The sequence below is a fragment of the Panulirus ornatus genome, chromosome 38 (assembly GCF_036320965.1).
Source record: "Panulirus ornatus isolate Po-2019 chromosome 38, ASM3632096v1, whole genome shotgun sequence".
NCBI classification, from domain to species: Eukaryota; Metazoa; Arthropoda; class Malacostraca; order Decapoda; family Palinuridae; genus Panulirus; species Panulirus ornatus.
The window spans coordinates 13,230,064-13,249,347 of NC_092261.1; the positions used below are offsets into that span (position 1 = coordinate 13,230,064).

Genomic DNA, 19,284 nt, shown 5'->3' on the forward strand with positions numbered 1-19,284 from the left:
AGCGGACGTACACAATAGCCAGCAAACGCGCTTCTACAGCTGACGGGACTATTGATTTCATCCGGAATTCGTACCACATATTTTCTATAAAAGCTCTATATTATTTGTATATTTTTCTTTTCTCTTCAAAGTAATTTTCATGAGATATGAAATGTTAAGGGTTGGCAATTTTTTTAGTTCAAGAAGGATATATTACATTAGTGTAATTACGTCTATATTTTCTCAAGCGAAATTATAGAAAACTTTTCCCTCTTGCTACGAATCAGTGCTTCGTTTTTTACTTAGGAATATATGTTTTTTCTATATATATAATTCATTTCTGTAATTATGATGCAGTCTTTACAGCGCCTTTGCTTTCCAGAAAACTGATCCACCCATAAGTGGTGGATTTGATGATACTGTATGTTAAAATGATATTGAACAAATAGTATCAAATTGCTATGTCCATTTGAATTATTGTCTTGTTTTACAAACACTGTAAGCTAATCAAGTAAGCCATTTAAACACAGTCCTGCATTTATTACACTACGCAGGAACTTAGTTCGCTCAGTCACTACTAGGGACACTAGTTCAGGGATGCTAGTAACCCCAATTTTCCTATAGGTATCTAAGACTTATTTTCACACACACACACACAAACACACACACACACACACACACACACACACACACACACACACATATATATATATATATATATATATATATATATATATATATATATATATATATATATATATATATATATAATAACCAAATAGGCATTTTTATGAGACTGAAATATTTTCATCTTTTATTAGAAATACATGTGATAACTACTTACACACCTTTTCCGATGTCAGTAATTTCATGTTTAGAGTATATAAATAACACTTACACAAATGAAATTCCAGAAATAAATATCTTTAAGCTCTTGGAGATGAAGTAAGATAATTAATGTGACTCATACCTTAATAATATCAGCATAGAGAAGAATTTGCAGTGTTTTTGCATCGATTGGTTAACTCAGGGATAATGGATAAAGGGGGAAGGATGGGGTGGGGAGGAGAGATGGGAATACCTTAGTTTTATTCGGAATGGGAATACCTTAGTCTTATTGGGATGGGCAGAAGGAATGGGAATACCTTAGTCTTATTGGGGTGGGAAGAAGGAATGGGATTACCTTAGTCTTATTGGAGTGGGAAGGAGGAATGGGATTACCTTAGTCTTATTCGGTGTGGGATTTCCTTAGTCTTAATCTGTGCTGGGGGAAAAATGACGGGACACCCTGTATCATCTTGAGTGGGGAGCAGTCTCTACATCCCACTGGGAGTGGGGGAGAGAGGGATGGGAAATCTTACTTTCATCTGGGCTGGGGAGAATCTCTCGCCAGAGCCACTAGGATGCATTACCGTAGATGCCGACATGAAAGTGTTTAGCGCGAATGGTTACGGTTAAGGGAACGTAGGGCTGAGGCATTCAGTACAATCCTTATTTCTGGAGCAGCACTTGAGGTTACCGGGACAGTCGAAGTCGTTGGAACACCGACTCTGGCAGAAAGGATTGCCAAAGAAAAATCTCTGGTTGGGATCTGCTTGGCGGATGACGCGGCTGTTGCGCACGTCATGTTTGTTGTAGCGTCGCCGCTTGTTGCGTCTGGCGTCATCTTCCAGCCCAACCGAGCGGATGATGCGACCGAATACGCGATTTTTCCGGTTGCGTTGCCTCTCTCGCCGGTCTCTCCTGTGCTGTAAATTGGCCGAGCGGATAACGCGACCGAATACTCGATTCTTCCGGTTGCGTTGCCTCTCCCGTCGGTCTTCCCTGTGCTGCAAATTGGCCGATCGGATAACGCGACCGTATACCCGATTCAGTCGGTTCCTACGTCTTTCACGTCGGTCCTCCTGGTCTTGTCTGTCGCGTGATCTCCGGCTCCTCTTCCGTTCCTGTCGTTCTTTTCGGTTTATGCGGCGATCCTTGCCATCCTGTTGCTCCTGAAGACGCGCGTCTTCTGTGTCTGTGTTTGCCGGGGCATCAGTCGCCGCACTAGCGCCATCAGCTCCTGAGCGAAGACCTAGGAAACCCAAGAGGCCTTTTGGTGGGCACGACCCCGGTTTGACCGTCGGGTGAATCACGATCGGAGCGAACACAGCTGGAAGAGGAGAAATGACGAATTACGTCTATATACACCTCAGACAGCGCGTCAGAACACCAGAGGTAATTAGTCATGAAATGTGGGGGACATTTGATACTACTTTACCCATATTAATATACCATATTTCTACATGTGAAAATTTCTGGTCATAAGGAAAGGATCTCGTAAAAGCCAAGCCTTGAAGGAAGTATCCAAAGAGCTGAAAAGACAGGGAATAATGGGGAGAAAAGATTAATCAGTCATGACGATCTTTGCAACTGAGGGAGATCGTAACTGTTAAGAAATGACACATCACAAAGGACGACCCATGAGTTGTCGATTGGCCACACAGCAATCATGTGACGCATGACCCTGCCAGGTAGTACGTGGCGCAGCTCACTGTGATACGGTGTAGGGCAAGTGGGTCAAACTAGAGGGAAAGCTAGATACTAGAGACCAAAATACGGGAGCTTGAAGGTTAAAAGATTTTTATCGAAAGCAATGGATATGTCAAGAGCTACGGAAGAATTCACCCGTCTCTCGAAAAGGATGCACGTATATTGCTGAATCTCGCCTCATAAGAGTTAAACCTGTTAAGCAGAGATAAGACTATGAGACTGGAGGTGATTGGGATACTGGGAGTTGAGGAGATTCAAAGACTTTAGAAGCAGTGGGAGTCAGACCAACAGGACGAGTGTTGGCAAAGAGATGAGTCACCCTCAACTACCTTTGGGGAAGGATATACCAGTACAGGTTACGCAGAAGTACAAGTACTATGTCTAAAGAGGTGGTAGCATGGATGGAGGATCATAAGCACTTCTTTTGCTTGCTTAAAGGTACGCTTCATCTCCCGAGTAACATACCTGCAGTAGTGATTTCGAGAAGAGATGAGAGATAAATGCGAGTCGGAGGGAGGAAAAGTCTTTCCCGATCCGACTTGCCAAATCCCATGCCTGAATAGTCTTAAAACAGGAATGGCTGAATCTCGGACTGGAGGTAGCAGTAGAGGACAAGGGGATATGTGCTTCCATTCCCGGAACAGAAACGTCTGCTACATGCTCAGAGGAGACAGAAGCATCACCAGACGAAAAGCAATAACCCGATCAAGGAAAGTTGAAGAAAATACACTCGCAAGTTAGTCCAGGCATCGCTGTCTAAGTGCCAACATTCACGTCTGAAACTAGCAGTTGAAGAAGGAGATCCGGTTAATCTAAGTAGTATCTCCAATATGAACCAGGTAGGGGCGAGATTGTACAAGTACAGCGAGAAGGAGGAGAGATGAAGAACAGATCTAGGGCGTTAGGAGAGTGGTCATGACGGTATGGAATATGAATAGGATGGATAATTTGACTGTTTATATCCATGTGCTGCAGAATGTTCGCATTTCTTAGCAGTGGGACTAGATGTGGAAAATCAGTTGTCTTCAGTGTGTGAAGAGAAAATCTTTTAAAGATTATTATGTTAGCTTGATTGTACTGAACCGATCATACGTTTTTCATAATTATTGAAGCAGTTCGTTGAGAAGTGATTTTTTTTTTCGCTTCTAACTTAACCATAAGATTCTTAAGTGTTTGTTTCTACTCTTTTTCACCAATATAAGCTTCATGTATATGTTCCCTTGGTGTATGAGTTTGTCAGTTTTAAGTCTCTTATGTGATATTTTCAAAACAAGAGGCAGTTTTTTTAATACATATTTCAGTTTCACCATTTTTGCTTAGTTTTAAGAAATGAACGTCTGCCATCGATTGACACCTATCTTACTGGAGCTTTCCCAAGCTACAACCACATCGTTTTCATTGACTTTGTAATCCCAACTTATCCTGTTAAGAGCAATGCGAAGACCTTAAAGATTAACATGTTTTCCCTCATTCTAATGAGAGAATACCTGATTCTAATGAGAGAATACCTGGATCTTTCAGTTAAAGTGCTTTTATTTACACCGAGGGCAGAAAGGGGGTCATTAGCGAGTGAGATTTGATGAGACAGCGGAGCACTAACCTCCCTGTGGGTTGCGGCAGACGGTGGAGCAGCCAGCGGGGCAGCACTTCATCTGGTCGTGGCAGTCGAAGTCATTCCGACACTCGGCCACACAAGCCGCCCCGCTGAACCTGCCGAAGCCAGACTGAAGCCCAGCGACCAGGGGGCAAGTCCCGACTTTACCTCCGTGGAAGCCCTGTCCAGGGACGCCTATGGGACCCACTGGACCAGGGATAACCCCGGGACCCACTACACCCGGGAACTGTCCCGGGAATGTCTGCAGGAAGGAACAGCAGAGTTGGCGAGTATGACAACATTGCTGGGCGAGCTGTGGGGTGCTGAAGGAGCAGTGATGGCACTCATTGAAGAGCCCAATGACGTTTGGATTTCCTCCGAAGCCAGGTGCAAACCTGATGGAAAAGAATGAAAAGAAAATCGTTTGATGAAAAGTGTACAGCATTCCTCCTGGAAAGCATATTCGAGTGAGGACTATATAATACTTCTACGAAATCTTGTACCTCAGCTGAAAAGCTCATTAATGGATGCGTTGAAGAGGTTATACGTATAATCAGAAGGTCATATTGAATAATGGGAAAAAGGTACTTGGGCTACGTAAGCCATCAAAAAATGGAATGATAATTTATTCGGGAATAGTTCATGGCAGGCGATGGCTCGGAACGGGAATAGGAACAATAGAAGGGATAAAACTTCAGAAATAAAAAGAAAATGATAACATTAACCACAAAGTCTCCCATTTCAGTGAGCTGATTTCCCTACCTCAAACATGAGAACCACCTGAGCAGCGTACCTGGTTTGGCCTGGGTTATCAGGCTGTGAAGACTGAAGTTGGGCGTCCTGCTGGGACGCTGCAACAGGGCTGCTGGTGGTCGTCGTCGTCTCCGTTGGGTTGTCGCCGCTCTTCGACGGGAACTTGACCTGAGCGGCGGCCAGCCCTGCCCAGTAGATCAACACCAACGCTCGTACTCCAGCCATCCTGTAGGAGAGACAGACACACGCGATCTTAACCTTATATGTGGTGGTCACTTCTCTTACATTGTATCGACATATCGAGTGTTGTGCGACCTCACCCCTGGCGTACTCCGCGCTGAATATGTGTGCAAGATGCGCCGACCAGACCTCTTGGAATACTGTTCAACATGTCGTTAGGATAGACGAAGTGTAAAAGGGCAAATGACTTACCCATCTGTGATCATGACTGACCTAACTTACCCACACATACCCACGTTTCTCGCCTCCAAAAAACGTATGCTGAAGTCAGAAATGATACAAAATGATGCTTCTACGACTCGTCAAATGAAAAATACTCCTACATTGGAAACACATTAGAACAGCACGAACGATTAAGACTGGATCAGTCAGTTCATACTGAGATCTGGACAACATCACAAACATGGAACACCCTTGGTTACCCCTGAAGCGTCAAAACACTCAGGGAGGCTCCAGGCATCCATCGATGTACATGATGAACAGTGTTTAGCTTAGCTTAGTGAATCTCCTTCATATAACCATAGATACGACACTGATACATACACACCCCTAGTCTGCCGCGGGGTATATAAATGAGGCACGAAAAACACGCTTCCATATAAGCACCCACATGCATCAAGGAAATTACACCATACACCTGTGCACACCTTACTCTTCACTTCCATTTCAAACTATATCCTTTCCCCTGCCCACCTCTTCTTCCTCTCTTCTAACCATTCAATTAGATAAAAAAAAGATACCCATCTATAGAAAAGGAGACCGAGAAGAGGTGCTGAAGTAGAAATCAATCTCATTAACGAGTGCGGTCTGTCTGTAAGGTACTGGAAAAAAAAATAATCAGAAAGCAAATAGATGACCATCTACGGGGGAGAAATTACCTAAATGAGAAACAACACTGTTTTAGGGAAAGGTGGTCATGTGTTACGAACCTCTTAGATTTCTACGAGAGAGTGAGCTCTGCCTCAGACAGAAATGAAGGCATTTGACACTGTGTAACATCGGAGGCTGACTAAGAAGCTGAATCGCTTGGCAGGAATACCCGGGCGACTCGTTTGATGGAAAGAACATTTTTACTGTGGGAGGCGCCCGGATGACGCTACCACCGCCAACACGGCAAAGACCCTCTCCACCCACAGCCACCATCATCACTATCTTCTCCACCACCCACCACCATAATTAACGGGACCGCCATAACCGCTATTTACTTCATTTTCGATGTTGTTATTTTACGGCTATAGCTTTTAATTGTTTACTGTCACACGGACAGACAGACGGACACGGGTGTGGTGGTCAGCGTTACTGACGATGAGTCACTTCGTGCCTGCATGGGTTCACTAGCAATTGTTTCAATATATATGAATCTTCCAGCTTTATCCCAAACGTAAAACGGGATTCTATTTACATCACACAGTTGACACCTGCCGCTCATGTCCAATACGCTAATTGGATGAGGATGTATGGGTCTTACTTTCCTACGTGGTGGCACGAATTACAGAGTTCTCTGGAGTTCTGTCACTAATACTGGCGCTTGTTTCAGGTCTTAGTTAAGATAGTGGTCTTGTAGTGGTGTGAGAGGGTATGTCGGACGTTGTGAGTGATATGTCTACAACCCATATCGGCTTGTGAAGGTTAGTAGACCAGGTGGTGATCGAAATGGCTGTGGCAACGACCATGATGATCAGTTCTCAAAAGTTGGAGGAACGAAAGGGCGCGTAAGATAGATAGAGGGGAGAGAAGAGGAAGGGGGAGAGAGAACGGTAGGGGGAAGTGGGCCATTTCTGAGAGAAGAGAGAAAGAAAGAGAGAAGACAGCCCTCCTGATGGAAGTGTTGAGAAAAGGACAAGAGGAAAATAGAAAGAGAGGGAGAGAGTACAGCCGAGCAGCGGAAATGCACTAGTGAGGTAGTATATTGTGCGTTGGCGGAAGAGAGGACTTGGTTGAGGTAGCCGGAAGCAGAAGTGCCTCTCTCATAGAGAAGGTTGGCTGCCGGCGACTTCGACGTTGATCGTCCCCTCCCCAAGGCGAGTGAGAGTTGAGGACGCGTCCGTGGTGACACACTGAAGAAGATCAGGAAGAGTGACCCCGGCTGTTGCTGCTGCTATAGAAAACGGTACAAAGACATAAAGGAACTAGATAAAATACGTCACCAGGAATTAGAAAGAAAAAGAAATCAGATAACCACACGATTGAAAGATGTGTTTTAAAAGCTAAGTAACAGAAATAATGTCATTAAGTCCAGTGGCGGTAGCGAGCACTGACTGTTGTGGGTTATCAATGCGCGACTCGTTGGTCCCTCGCAGCGAAAGTCATGGATCTGTGTCCAGGAGTGAAAGTGAAGACGCTCTGTCATTACCGCCACAACCGTATGCGTGTGGCAACATAAGGAAATACTAGAACACTGGAGCTGAGGACATTCACCCAAACTTCCACACTCGAACACCTGCTGTGTCCTGTGGTCAAGATAATAGTAAGCATGTTATAGACTAGTTCAGTTATGATTTTACCCTTACTGGGGCAATCCAGCGTACGTGGGAACTACTACGAAAGGTATTTGATCAGTATGCATTTTGTATCTCTGTTCATGAAGGATAATGGGAGCATCCTTTCGTTTGGCCGTGGAACATACGACAAAAATCTGATTTGTTCATTGATTCAACACAGATAAGAACCTATTCTTCTGCTGACATTACCCATTGATGTAGTGTTTGAATAATGGAGACGTGAGAACGAACGCATAGGTCACATGAATGTCCTCAGACGCTATTCAGTCCTTTGCGTTATTGACAAGTCAGGCTTCACTACAGCTGTAGCAGGTGTTTCCTTAAGTGTCCTTGAAACCCCATAGGTTGGTGATGATCCTGACTCTTATCACATCTCATTACTCACTAATATGTGGGTTTCAGACAACCAAGATTCCCTGAGCGCATTCCTCTTGACCGAGACGTGAGTTGTTAGAATTACGTGATACTTGAGTGCACGCACGTAAGTGGGTTACTTGCAAGGAACCAGGATGTTACTTTACATTCATTACGGCAAGCCAGAGATAAACAGGTACGAGTAAGCTTGAGAGCGCCACAGTAGAGTTTAATAACATCAGCTTATAACAGCTGCTTCGTTATTTTCATATCGCTTACAGAATCACAGCGCAAGTCCTGCGTTGCCACTTGCGACAAATTTCCCTTCGTGTAAACACGTCAGACGCAACACAATAATACGAAACGTCGAGTCGTTGCCTGTGCTCACTAGCGCCACACCCAGCTCCACAAAACACAACAAACGCCTGCGGGAACGCCACCAGCATCCTCCTGCGACGTACCTGTAAGAAGGCTGCTCTGAGAGCTACCAATGCCAGCCTTATATACTCTCGCCGCTCCTGACCTTCCATTCTCCTCCCACCAGCATGCAACAAGGCCGCCCCGTCACGCCCGCACACGATACGAGTGGGCGGCAGTGTGGGGAGTTGGCAGCTCAACACAGCGTTGAGAACCTATGGGCGCGTATAATGTTTGTGTCCTCGTAGTAGGAGAGCGCCTTGTCCATGATGATCCGTCTACCGTGGCACCTACGCCGTCCAGGCGCCTGCGTGGGACCTGATGGCTCCACACACACACACACACACACACACACACACACACACACCATGTGGCTCCCCACAGGCACTTAATTCCACTCATCTCTGGTTATTTTCACGAACCTGGTCCTTATACACATCTGCTTTCCCTACAATCGTGGTTTACGTGTTCATGTAACAGAGACTATTTGTTGACGTGATGGTCGCACGCGCCTGGTGACCCTATCATACACCTGTTCATTTGTCATGCCTGATGTTTCCTTGGCCCTGTTATGCCAACGCCATGTAGCTGATTAAACACCTGTCGTTGGGCGGAAATACCTGAAAGTCTTGCGAACCAAATAGCCTTATATTGCTGTTGGTTCTACTCATCCGCTGATTCTGAACATCTGTTGATTCACAAAACCTATCAACTCCACCTTCTTGCTGCGCACTTGCTGTTCCCATATTGATGGTGGGTTCTGAAACCTTTTGTTGGGTCATTAATCTGATGGTTCAGTGCTCGTCAGTCAACACACTTGGTAGTTCTATGCATATTACAGTACCCAAGGAGATTGTGGCTCCACTCACCTGATGGTTTTAGATACCAGTCCCACTATACATGCTGGTTGCATAGACCCGCCAATCACACAAAATTTTCCAAGCAGTTAGTTTTAAATGTTCATTTGCACGTTATAGCTTCTCCAGTCTAAGAACTACCGATAATGGGGTGAAATAGTGAGCGTCAAATCTGCTTCCTATCCCTTATGACAACAAATCTCGATTACTTATGACAACAGATCTCGATTAGTACTGTAGTATCAGAGGGACACTGTGCAACATAGTGATTTAGAAGAGCGCACGTTACCTCCTAGCATTTTGCTACAGTACAGGACCATAACTTGACGTAGTTATGACATTCGTAATGGCTATAAGTATCTGCCATTATGACAAGAGGTATTTAAGAAAGTTTCTTTATCCCTCTCTTCGGCATAACTGCATTTGGCTCATCATATCTTTTTATTTTTTTTTTCTTGCACCATATCTCAGATAGCAGCCTCGTGGCTCGTTGCAGTTTATTGAAGACAATCATACGAGTTCCTATAAACAGAAAAAAAAACGCTTCTACGTATTTTTAAGGAATAACTTAATAGTTTCTATAAGATACCAGCTCACTTGTCTCTTGTCTGCTCTTCACACTACAGATACGAGTCTTGCTGGCGCAACTCCTGCTAGTCTAAGGTCTCGACGCGTACCCTTCTTCCCCCCTACAGCATCCCAGGTCTATTTCGTTTTACTTCGACAATGTTGGAATCTCTTGTACCGTTCAAGGTTTCAACAGGACTGCGTCACTCACTCGGAAATGTGGAAAACAGACCAACAGGAAGTTGAAACTACTCAACAACCGTATCGTACAACCTTCGCGGGTCCGAATTTTCTCACCAGGGTGAAATAACTGTTTCTTGAAAATAACCCTGTTATTAGGAGAACCTTACGTACGCCTGTGGAAAGCGGCAGTTCATATAGAAATACCCACACAAGAACGCAAGTAATTCCCAAAATTTTTGAGTCTTTTCGTCAGCCGTGTCGTTAGTGATTGTACTGTACCCTATATAGAGAAAGACAGAGCTGATGGTAACCTGCTTAAAAGAAAGAGTACAAACTTACTTATCCTCAGGGAGATGAAGTCTGTGAACAATAGACAAGTTTTGTTTGATAACATTTAGTTCTCATAGGATACATTTCTGACCAACCAAAGGAACGTTCCAACAGTATGAGCTTATTCATCTTTTTTTTTTTCGATTAATAATGGCGTTTCATTGTCTTTTATACGTCTCTGGATTTCATAGGTGGAACATAGATGCTAGAAATATTCATATGAAAGAGCAACGGTTACAATGTTTACATGGAAAGCTACCCTTGTACACTTTGAGCATCATGAGATTCCAATCCTTTTCGTGGAAGTGCGATGAAGTTATTATGTCATTTTGTAATCACCACATTACGTTTTTTTAATGTAACTGAATCTGATGGAAAGAATTTTGTGGTATACTTCGAGCTGTAGTTTTGAGGGGTTCACAAGGCTAATGTCTGCTGTCTATCCATGAACCAGTTGAAAACTAATAACTTTTTCATTTTTTCTTTCTCAAAGGCAAATATGTATTATATGTCGTCCCTTCATGTGTCTGGACATGAGATGGACGTGTCGTGTGGATCGACTCGCTGGACTTAATTGTGTCCTACGACACTAGAGTAGCTGAGTTCTCATATCAGCTGACCAAAGAGAGGCTTGAGAGGTTCCTCCTCATTGTAGATCAACGTAGGATCATAGCACTGTCTTCCAGCTGATGTTGTTACCCTTCATGACTTCGTGAACTGCGTTGTTAGCCTCCCGAAGGCCATGACATCTACTGACATTTGAATTCTGACTGCTGCCAACTGCGACACCATTCTTTCCAAGTTATGCACGACCGAAATCAATGCCTTCTATGGATCAGTGCGAGGATAGACCGAGTCAAGGAAAGCGTAGGTGTCACATCAAGAATAACTGAACCCTTCCTAGTGTACAAGGTTGGACGCCAACACGAGTGAGGAGGCAGCAGGGATATGTTAAATACAGACTCGCAATGGTGTGTCAGGAACATAGGTAAACCCATTGTTTACGATGTTCGACTCTGAGGCGTGAAATATTCGTCAGAGTGACTGACCTACGTCTCGCAGGATGGTGAAGGCCGCACCATTAGGCATCTCCGTATGAAATTAGATGATCGTACCTCGAGTAGGGACTGGGAAATGATCTCGGATCAGTCCACAGATTTGGACGCTGAGGGTTGGGATAAAAGTTCATGTTTTACCAATGCGGACTAGAAATAGCGTATCAGTTGTCTGCAGCCTGATGTACCTATCAATTGTCTGCAAGTTGATATATGTTGTATATCAAAATAAGGGCCTTAATATAAGTTAGATATCAATGTGTTACAGACCTGAGTTATGTATTAGAGAAGTTTGTTTGTCGAGGGTTCACCACAGTTAGCTGGTGATGTTCTACGGGCTTAGGTATTAATGGTTTTGCGTACGGCGCTCACAGATTTCACAGCGATGGTGCAAAACCCCGAAACATATTAGACGATCGGTATTTTTGCTCATAGCAAAACGTTAATATATCATCGATTGTTATCATGATTTTAAAGACACACAAGACCTGTGTATCTGCAGTAATTATCCCACATGTGAGCAAAGAGCTAGATCGATATTCAACCGTTCCACAGTGTACTTTGAAAGGATTCGAACCACCACTGCTAAGAATTCGAAGCACCGACGATCTTTTGTTTTTAGTCTGGACGACAACATCCTGAGATGTTCTTGTCACAGTGAATGGCACTGAGTGATCCCGTGCCAGTGTTGACACAACGAGTAACACCTTACCAGTGTTAACACAGTGAGTAACTCAGGTGGATGGATGTCAACACCATGACCCGTCATGGTGCTGACACAACGAGTAACACCTTACCAGTGTTGACACAGTGAGTAACCCAGGTGGATGGGTGTCAACACCATGACCCGTCATGGACCCTCGCCCTCATCCTCCACAGTAGCCACCACCAGCAGCTCAGCGTGCGAAAACAGCAGGCAGTCACCGTGGCGTTAGGAGAGCAGTCGACATACTCGGTCTGTAGCCTGTCTGTCAGGGATAGGGTCGCTTGGGAGGTAGGTCACTTGCTGTTCGCTAATGACATGGCGCTAGTGGCAGATTCGAGTGAGAAACTGCAAAAGTTAGTGTCTGAGTTTGGGAGAGTGTGTGAAAGGGGAGTGTTGAAAGTAAATGTGAATAAAACTAAGGCTGTAAAGTTTAGTGGTGCATAGGGACGAGTTTGTTACGGTTTTGGTTTGAAAGGAGAAAATTTGGAAGAAGTAAAGTGTTTTAGATATCTGGGAGCGGACATGGCAGCGAGCATGTGTCTGTGTGCGCGCGCGTGTGTGTGTGTGTGGTTGTAAGTGTATATACATAGATTCTTTCCCTCATCCGTTCACCTATCGCGATCAGTGTTGCTATGAGCCACACTAGCTAAGCTCTAGGATCGCTGGTGCCTTTAGAAGCGAGCATAGCAACACTGATGTCCTTGTGACATAATGGGGCGTCACGCTGTATAATGTCGATCTTAAGCGTAGTGCATGTCATTACCTGAAATAAGTGTGCACCAAAATGGACTCCACTTTACACACTTCTCAGACAATTGTATATGACTCGTGAGGCGTAGAAGGCATATAATGATTTTCTAAACGATTAATTGCTTTAATTTGGCAATCAAGAAACAGATTTGGGATTCGTATGAATTTCATTACTCACGCCGAGAGGAGAAAGTCACATTAATAACAGTTCTATCTTTAGTGACTTGTACGTCGTCACAGCTCTGTTCATTCAGTTCTGTGTGCAGCGCAACTTTCCCCTTCGTTGTGACTATCTGCTGCTTGGTCAGTGGTGCAAGGATTCAGGTGTGAGGTCTCCTCCTTTCGTCTCGTCTCTGTTGCTCCAGGCTCACCCGCGCTGTTGTGTGTTGCGTCACAACTGAGGGAGGAAGATGTCAGCCAATGGAATCATGGGATGCATATCTTGATAGACAGATACTAGCTGGTTGCTTTCGAGTGATCTGCAAGGTTAGTAGTCACTATAATATCACTTTTCAGGGCTAAGCTTCGAAGCTGTAGTCCTTTCATTATTCTCTGAAAGGACATTTTCTCCACCTCCGTAGGATTTTACCTTCTAGAGCTGATTCCTTGTAGAGTTTGTATTGTGTAATGTTCTGTACTGTGTATAGCGAGAGAATGTTTTCCCCCTCTGGGCATCAGTGGCCTAGCTTTGGTTTTGACGGTGTATTGAGGGTGTGACTGGACTTAGAATCATACTGAACGCTTGAAGGTGTTCAATATTATTCGGCTGGGGGTTATATACCTTTACGTTGGCGGCTTGAATGACCCTGGTAGTCAACAGGCCTCAAACCTATAGTAACCAACCAACTTCCCATGGTTGAGTGTACGTCCATTGAGTACATACCTGGAAAAAGGTGTTTCGAGTTCGCTATTTTCTTTTCGGTCCAGGTGAAGTTCCTGAGCCAAGCTTTGGCAAGCGCAAGCGACCTGATCATTATCTGTCCTTTACTGGTACGTGACTGACACCACCGCCGCCAGACGGCCATACACAACTTGGGTATTTGTCTGATACAACGCAACTTTGGCCACGTCCGCGTCCGTCTAGGTTTCAGAGTTGCAGGTGATGATTCACACCATCCTCAGGAGCGACGAAAGTTGTGGACGATCCTGGTCGATCTGTCTATCTACGGTGGCTTTTAAGGAGGAGAGGAGACCTGTCGAAATTAGACTCGCTGTGAACATTGAAAACAAAAGGAATTCATCCCCCTACCCCTCCTTCCTTTGACCTGGGAACCCCACCTTATACTCAGTCATATAACTGTAAATGATGATGAAGGATTTTGCTTGACAGATTGCGTAACTCCCCCTGGTGTCGTAGGGAGGCAGCGAGTCAAGTGTGACTTTTGTCTTGCGTGTACCCTCACGCAAGCAGTGACGCCTGGCTTCCCTTTTGTAATAACGTGTGACAATCTGGCTCTGTGTTTTATATTCAGGTAACGGTGATTTCCTGCAGGTGTGACGCACACGAGCATACCTACATACGCAGGAGTAAAGACATGGACCACATGTACAAGGTTGAGAAAGGGGACAAAACGAGTCATCAAACATTCCCATCTATCTTTGTCCTTACAAACAGTGACCCTCTCTTTCCATACACTTAACTCCGCATACAGAAAGTTTGTCCCTTAAGGCACATTATGGTTCACTTCAGCTCCCATGGTTCAATTCGCTGCCATCTCCACTCCCAGGTTCTCTCTCACTTCTTCAGGTTTTCTCCATTTAAATTCTCCTTCATACCAGATGTCTCTCTCTCCCCTGCAAAACATTATTACTATATTCTTATTAACATTGATTTTAGCTTCCTGTTTTACACACCCTCCAAACTCATACACCAGCTTCTGCAGTTTCTCACTCGAGTCTGCTGTCACCAGTGGCCGAGATAGTCGGACGCCGGTTCACAAAGATGTAGCACTTAGTAACAAAACAAATCACTAGTAACGCAGTTGCTTGGTTCTCTCAAGTCTCATGATCACCGATCACCAACAGCTGTCATGTCTCAGCCTTCTGCACCCTTACTTTCTATGTACCTTCCTAATACAGTGGGTGTCGTCCCTTGACCCGCCGCCGCCCACCAGGCAAACACTTTGGCCGTCGTCTTTTGACACAGCGCCCACCATCCTTACCTCCAGGCGATCAAGGATCTACCTGTCAGGATGGAGTAATGGATGCATGACCCAAGATGTTGCTTGTTATTGTATCTAGTGATAATGTTATGGGTATATACAAGCTATTCTAGCGTCACTGCAAACGTCAGTTATCATCATTATTATGTACAACTCCAGGACACATTTTATGGGGGTCCTCGAGCTTCGAAGAAGCAAGGAAATGACGAACTCCTTATTGGCAATATGTTCCACAACAAGACATTACTGCCCTTCGTCAAGTTGACGTGGCTAAGAACAGCAAGAGAGAAGTCCAGTTTTGGAAATGGAGTTAGCAATGCAATGGATTTCCAGTGCTGGATAAGAGAGCCAAACAAGTCAGTCAATAGCAGGGCCTCCTCACCGACGCAGGAGCAAGAGGGACCTTGAACATGAGCCAGGCAACAGATGCAGTAGAAGGGACCATCAGGCCCGTACCGTGCGGGTCATCAGACCATCATCATCCACCTGAGCGGCGTGTTGACGAGGGATCCACTTCAAGGTTGCTATGGTGACGAGGTCAGGGTTCTGGCTGCTGCCCCCTTGCCAACCTCCCCCTTCAGACAACAAACTCATGCGGGTACACGCACACGCGCACACACACATACATTACCGAGAGGTTAATAACACGTGCAACTTAAGAGAGACGTAATCAGTTAGAGTTATGGTAGAATTTACTGAGTAGAAGAAGACATCCAAGTGTATGCCCCAGCACCACGGACAGACAGACGATGTTGCACGTATGTACCCACACCACACATCAACAGAGGCAGAAAGGTGTGCTCCGTGTGGTACGTCTACACAGCTTCAAGGATGCGGATTTACGTTAAAGAACCGTGAGGCTCAAAAAAAGGAAGTACAGATGAAAAACGAATAAAAAGAATAAAGACAATAAACCATAAGAAACTTGCAGCTTGAGCATAAGGTGTGTTATTAAAGCTGTTCTATCGACATGATATGAAAGTATTTGCATCTCCCTTACACTACCTTCTCTTTGAATCACGAGTTTAATTTCTGCTGGGTGGAAGAACAAGCTGACAAATGAGATTAAAAACTAGCGACATCATGTGAAGTCTGTCACGTAGCATTCACTTGCTTACTCAGTTCTGACATATTTATAACGAACAGCACATACATTGCTTGACTTCAAACTAAGAGAGATATAGTGAAGACTTCTTAAAAATTTTACCTTTGGTTTAAGAGAAAGGTATGACACGCAGCCTTGGCTCAATTCAAGATATGTACATATCCTTTTCAAGTTGGTTCATCTCTGAGGGACGACTTGTGTCAGGGTCATGGGCGACGTGCCCGTCCTCTGTTGACGTGACGCATCACCTGGCCGTGTTGGTGGTGTGGAATGAGCGGGAGGCTGTAAGGTGGGAGAGGGGCGAGGAAGAAGGGTCAAGGTCAGTGAGAAGAAAGTAAGGAGGGGATAAAGCCTGTGATAGAGAATAATATGATGGTTTCTTAAGTAGGTACATACGTGTTTACTGCTACTTTCCCTTGTGCATTACCATTCATACTTATGATCATCAATATGCAGCTATAATATATATATATATATATATATATATATATATATATATATATATATATATATATATATATATATATATATATGTGTGTGTGTGTGTGTGTGTGTGTGTGTGTGTGTGTGTAATCTTGAAAGCATAACTCAAAATTATCCTTTTGAGTCTGTCTCTTCATCGTGTCCTGTAAGTCAAGAGACCATTCAAGGTGCCTCACGGGTCAGGTCAAAGGCCAGAGTTAGGGCGCGAATCGTTGGAAAGAGTAGAAAGGAAGAGAAGAAGCTGGAGAGAAAAAAAAAAATGATATGCTTATCTCCTTGGGCGGGAGACAGAGGTGGACGTCCACGCGACCATAGAATGACACGAGAGGTGTTGGTCGTGGTCTATGTCACCTGGCCAGGGTGGCCTCACTCGTGTGTGAGTTATGGGAGGAGAAAGTGTAAGGGTTCGCTTCCCTTGGTCGTCTAAGTGTTGGCACCTCAAGCTGAAATAATAATGAGGCTGGTGTGGTCCCTAGGTCACACACCACCGCTTACGGTACACGTAGCCTACCTCCCTCCACATCACTATGCTTGGGAATATCACACGAAAGGTATTCGGTTATGAAATCATGAATATACTCCCTTAATATTCGTAATGAAACTAGAGCCCATTACACTCAGTGGTCTTGTTACTGGACCATTGCAAACAAAAATTCTCAAGTTTCAATATAGTGTTTAGGAAATATGGTCTTGGCGACCACCTGCCTGTGGTGAATGGCTGACGAATCGGTCTCGCGACTTGTGTGAGAGATACTACTCACAAAAAGACTCAGTACCGCCGCTACTCACAACCAGAGTCAGCATCCTGAACGTTATCATGTGGCTTGTCAAGGGGATCTACACACATCTTCAGCACCTACGGTCAAACTTCATTAGGACCAGATCCCTTTAAGAGTCAGTTCCTGTCCTTTCCAGAAATCCCGTCGCTTTCCACGAGATGGTCGCAAAGTGTGGACTAGATCATCACAGTCGTGGGGACATCAGGTGTGGGCCAGTAACAAATACTTCCATTATGGATAAAGGACAAAGGCGTGGAAGCTATGTAAGACCTTCGTACGACAGTAAAAATTCGTTTTTTTTTTTTTTGTGGAGAGTGGCGAAAGGGAAAGCCTAGTCGGATAAGTTTGATGGTGTGGTGTGGAGGTACTACTGGCACGTACGAAGGCAGAGTGATATAAGACTGAAGCACAATGTTTGTATAAGATTGTAAGTGAACTATTTGTAGGGAGAGAGAGAGCGTTAATGCTAAATGAGTCTAAAACGAAATCGAAATAGGGGAAGATTGAATGAATTATCGTATAAAAGACGTAACGAAGTAGATCGGGCGGAGGAACCTGAAGTTAAGGGACAGGATGAGGGTACGTGTGAGAAAGGCGTTAGCACCACGGATCGTATGGACATAAGTAAAGATCGGGGGAGGCGAGACAAAGGAGCGCACGCGCAAGTCACTCTCTTGAAGGGGTCAAGGATGGATGGACGGGGCCGTCTAGAGACAAGGGCCCGTACTAGGTTAAAGTTTCTGACGAACCTTTAAAAGCAACGACAAATAAGTTGCCTGCTGGCTAAGGAAATAGACAGAGAATAACCCATTATTGATATGGTGACCTTTGTGTTTCAGGTTTCTAAGATACGAAAATCGAGAATTTTGATGGTTTGATATCTATATTTAAAAGCTTCATGCAGTGTTTTCGTCATTAAATCATGAAGACGGTACTACAGAGATATAGCGATATAGATATTTCAAAATATTTTTCCCCCGCAAGCAAAATGCTTTGCTTATTACAATCTTGAAAACCATCTTGAGGAATATCCTTCTTTACAAACAAACGTGAAACTACGAAAGAAAATAACGTTTCCTTATTAGAAAACAAAAAAAAAAAACTATTAATCGTAATTCGAGCATGAAGGAAAACCGAAAACGAATCCTATGAATCTTTGTGTGTCAAATAGTTTTCGAGTTAAATTTGAGGTCAAACGTAAGTTCAGAGCCATACATTTTTTTTCTTTCTTAAATTTATTCTCTCTTACAAACTGGGTCGGTACAGTGGTTCAGGAGTGACTTTGTCAACACGTACCGAAATACTACATAATATGTCCTCCATCGTCACAAATCAAGTGGTCGTTCTGTGCCATGATCTGAGTAGGAATATCTGAAATAAAAAATAATCCACGGATACGGAGGAGCGAGACATGAAAATATGATAATAGGAAGGGCGAAGAAGCAGTATAAACAGAGAATAGATTAATTCTCAGGAGGAATAGCGAAATAAAGAGAAAAAGGTACCTGGTGAGAGTTAAACTCAGCCACGAGACTATGGCAACGGTGTCCAATTGTGGTTGCGAAAAAGTGTCATAATTTGAGAGGCTGGACACCATACAAAGGAATTTATCCTTAAAACGTTTGTACAATTATAGAGCACTGAGAATGAGTGGGGCCGATATTCCAGGAGAAAGACAATAACCCTAGCATCTAGGGAAAACCGACGCCTCTACCCTGGTACTTACTGTGCGACCCCTAGTGCTCGTAGCGAGGCGAGGCTACCCAGCGAAGTGGCGTTCATTCCCTAAGCCCAGCCCTGGGGTGTTTGGCAGCCAACCACGTAACGGTGTATTGCTAGGAGTCTGCTGGTGCCCGCATACATCTCGAAAGCCTTTTACCTTTCTTGTCTCGCTACTGTATTGAGGATTTGAAATTATTACTTCTCCATAAGGGTTC

The 19,284-nt window shown here is 44.3% G+C and overlaps 1 protein-coding gene across 1 annotated transcript; it reads right to left on the bottom strand.

The window, feature by feature from the left end:
• Positions 1 to 781: 781 nt before the first annotated feature.
• On the bottom strand, positions 782 to 19,128 carry LOC139760911 (uncharacterized). The gene is made up of 4 exons (XM_071684685.1): positions 19,074 to 19,128; positions 4,899 to 5,084; positions 4,112 to 4,500; positions 782 to 2,131 (listed from the first exon to the last, which is right to left on the bottom strand). Exons 2-4 carry the CDS (start codon positions 5,081 to 5,083, stop codon positions 1,434 to 1,436), a joined length of 1,272 nt encoding a protein of 423 aa, XP_071540786.1. The 5' UTR covers position 5,084; positions 19,074 to 19,128; the 3' UTR covers positions 782 to 1,433.
• Positions 19,129 to 19,284: the final 156 nt, after the last annotated feature.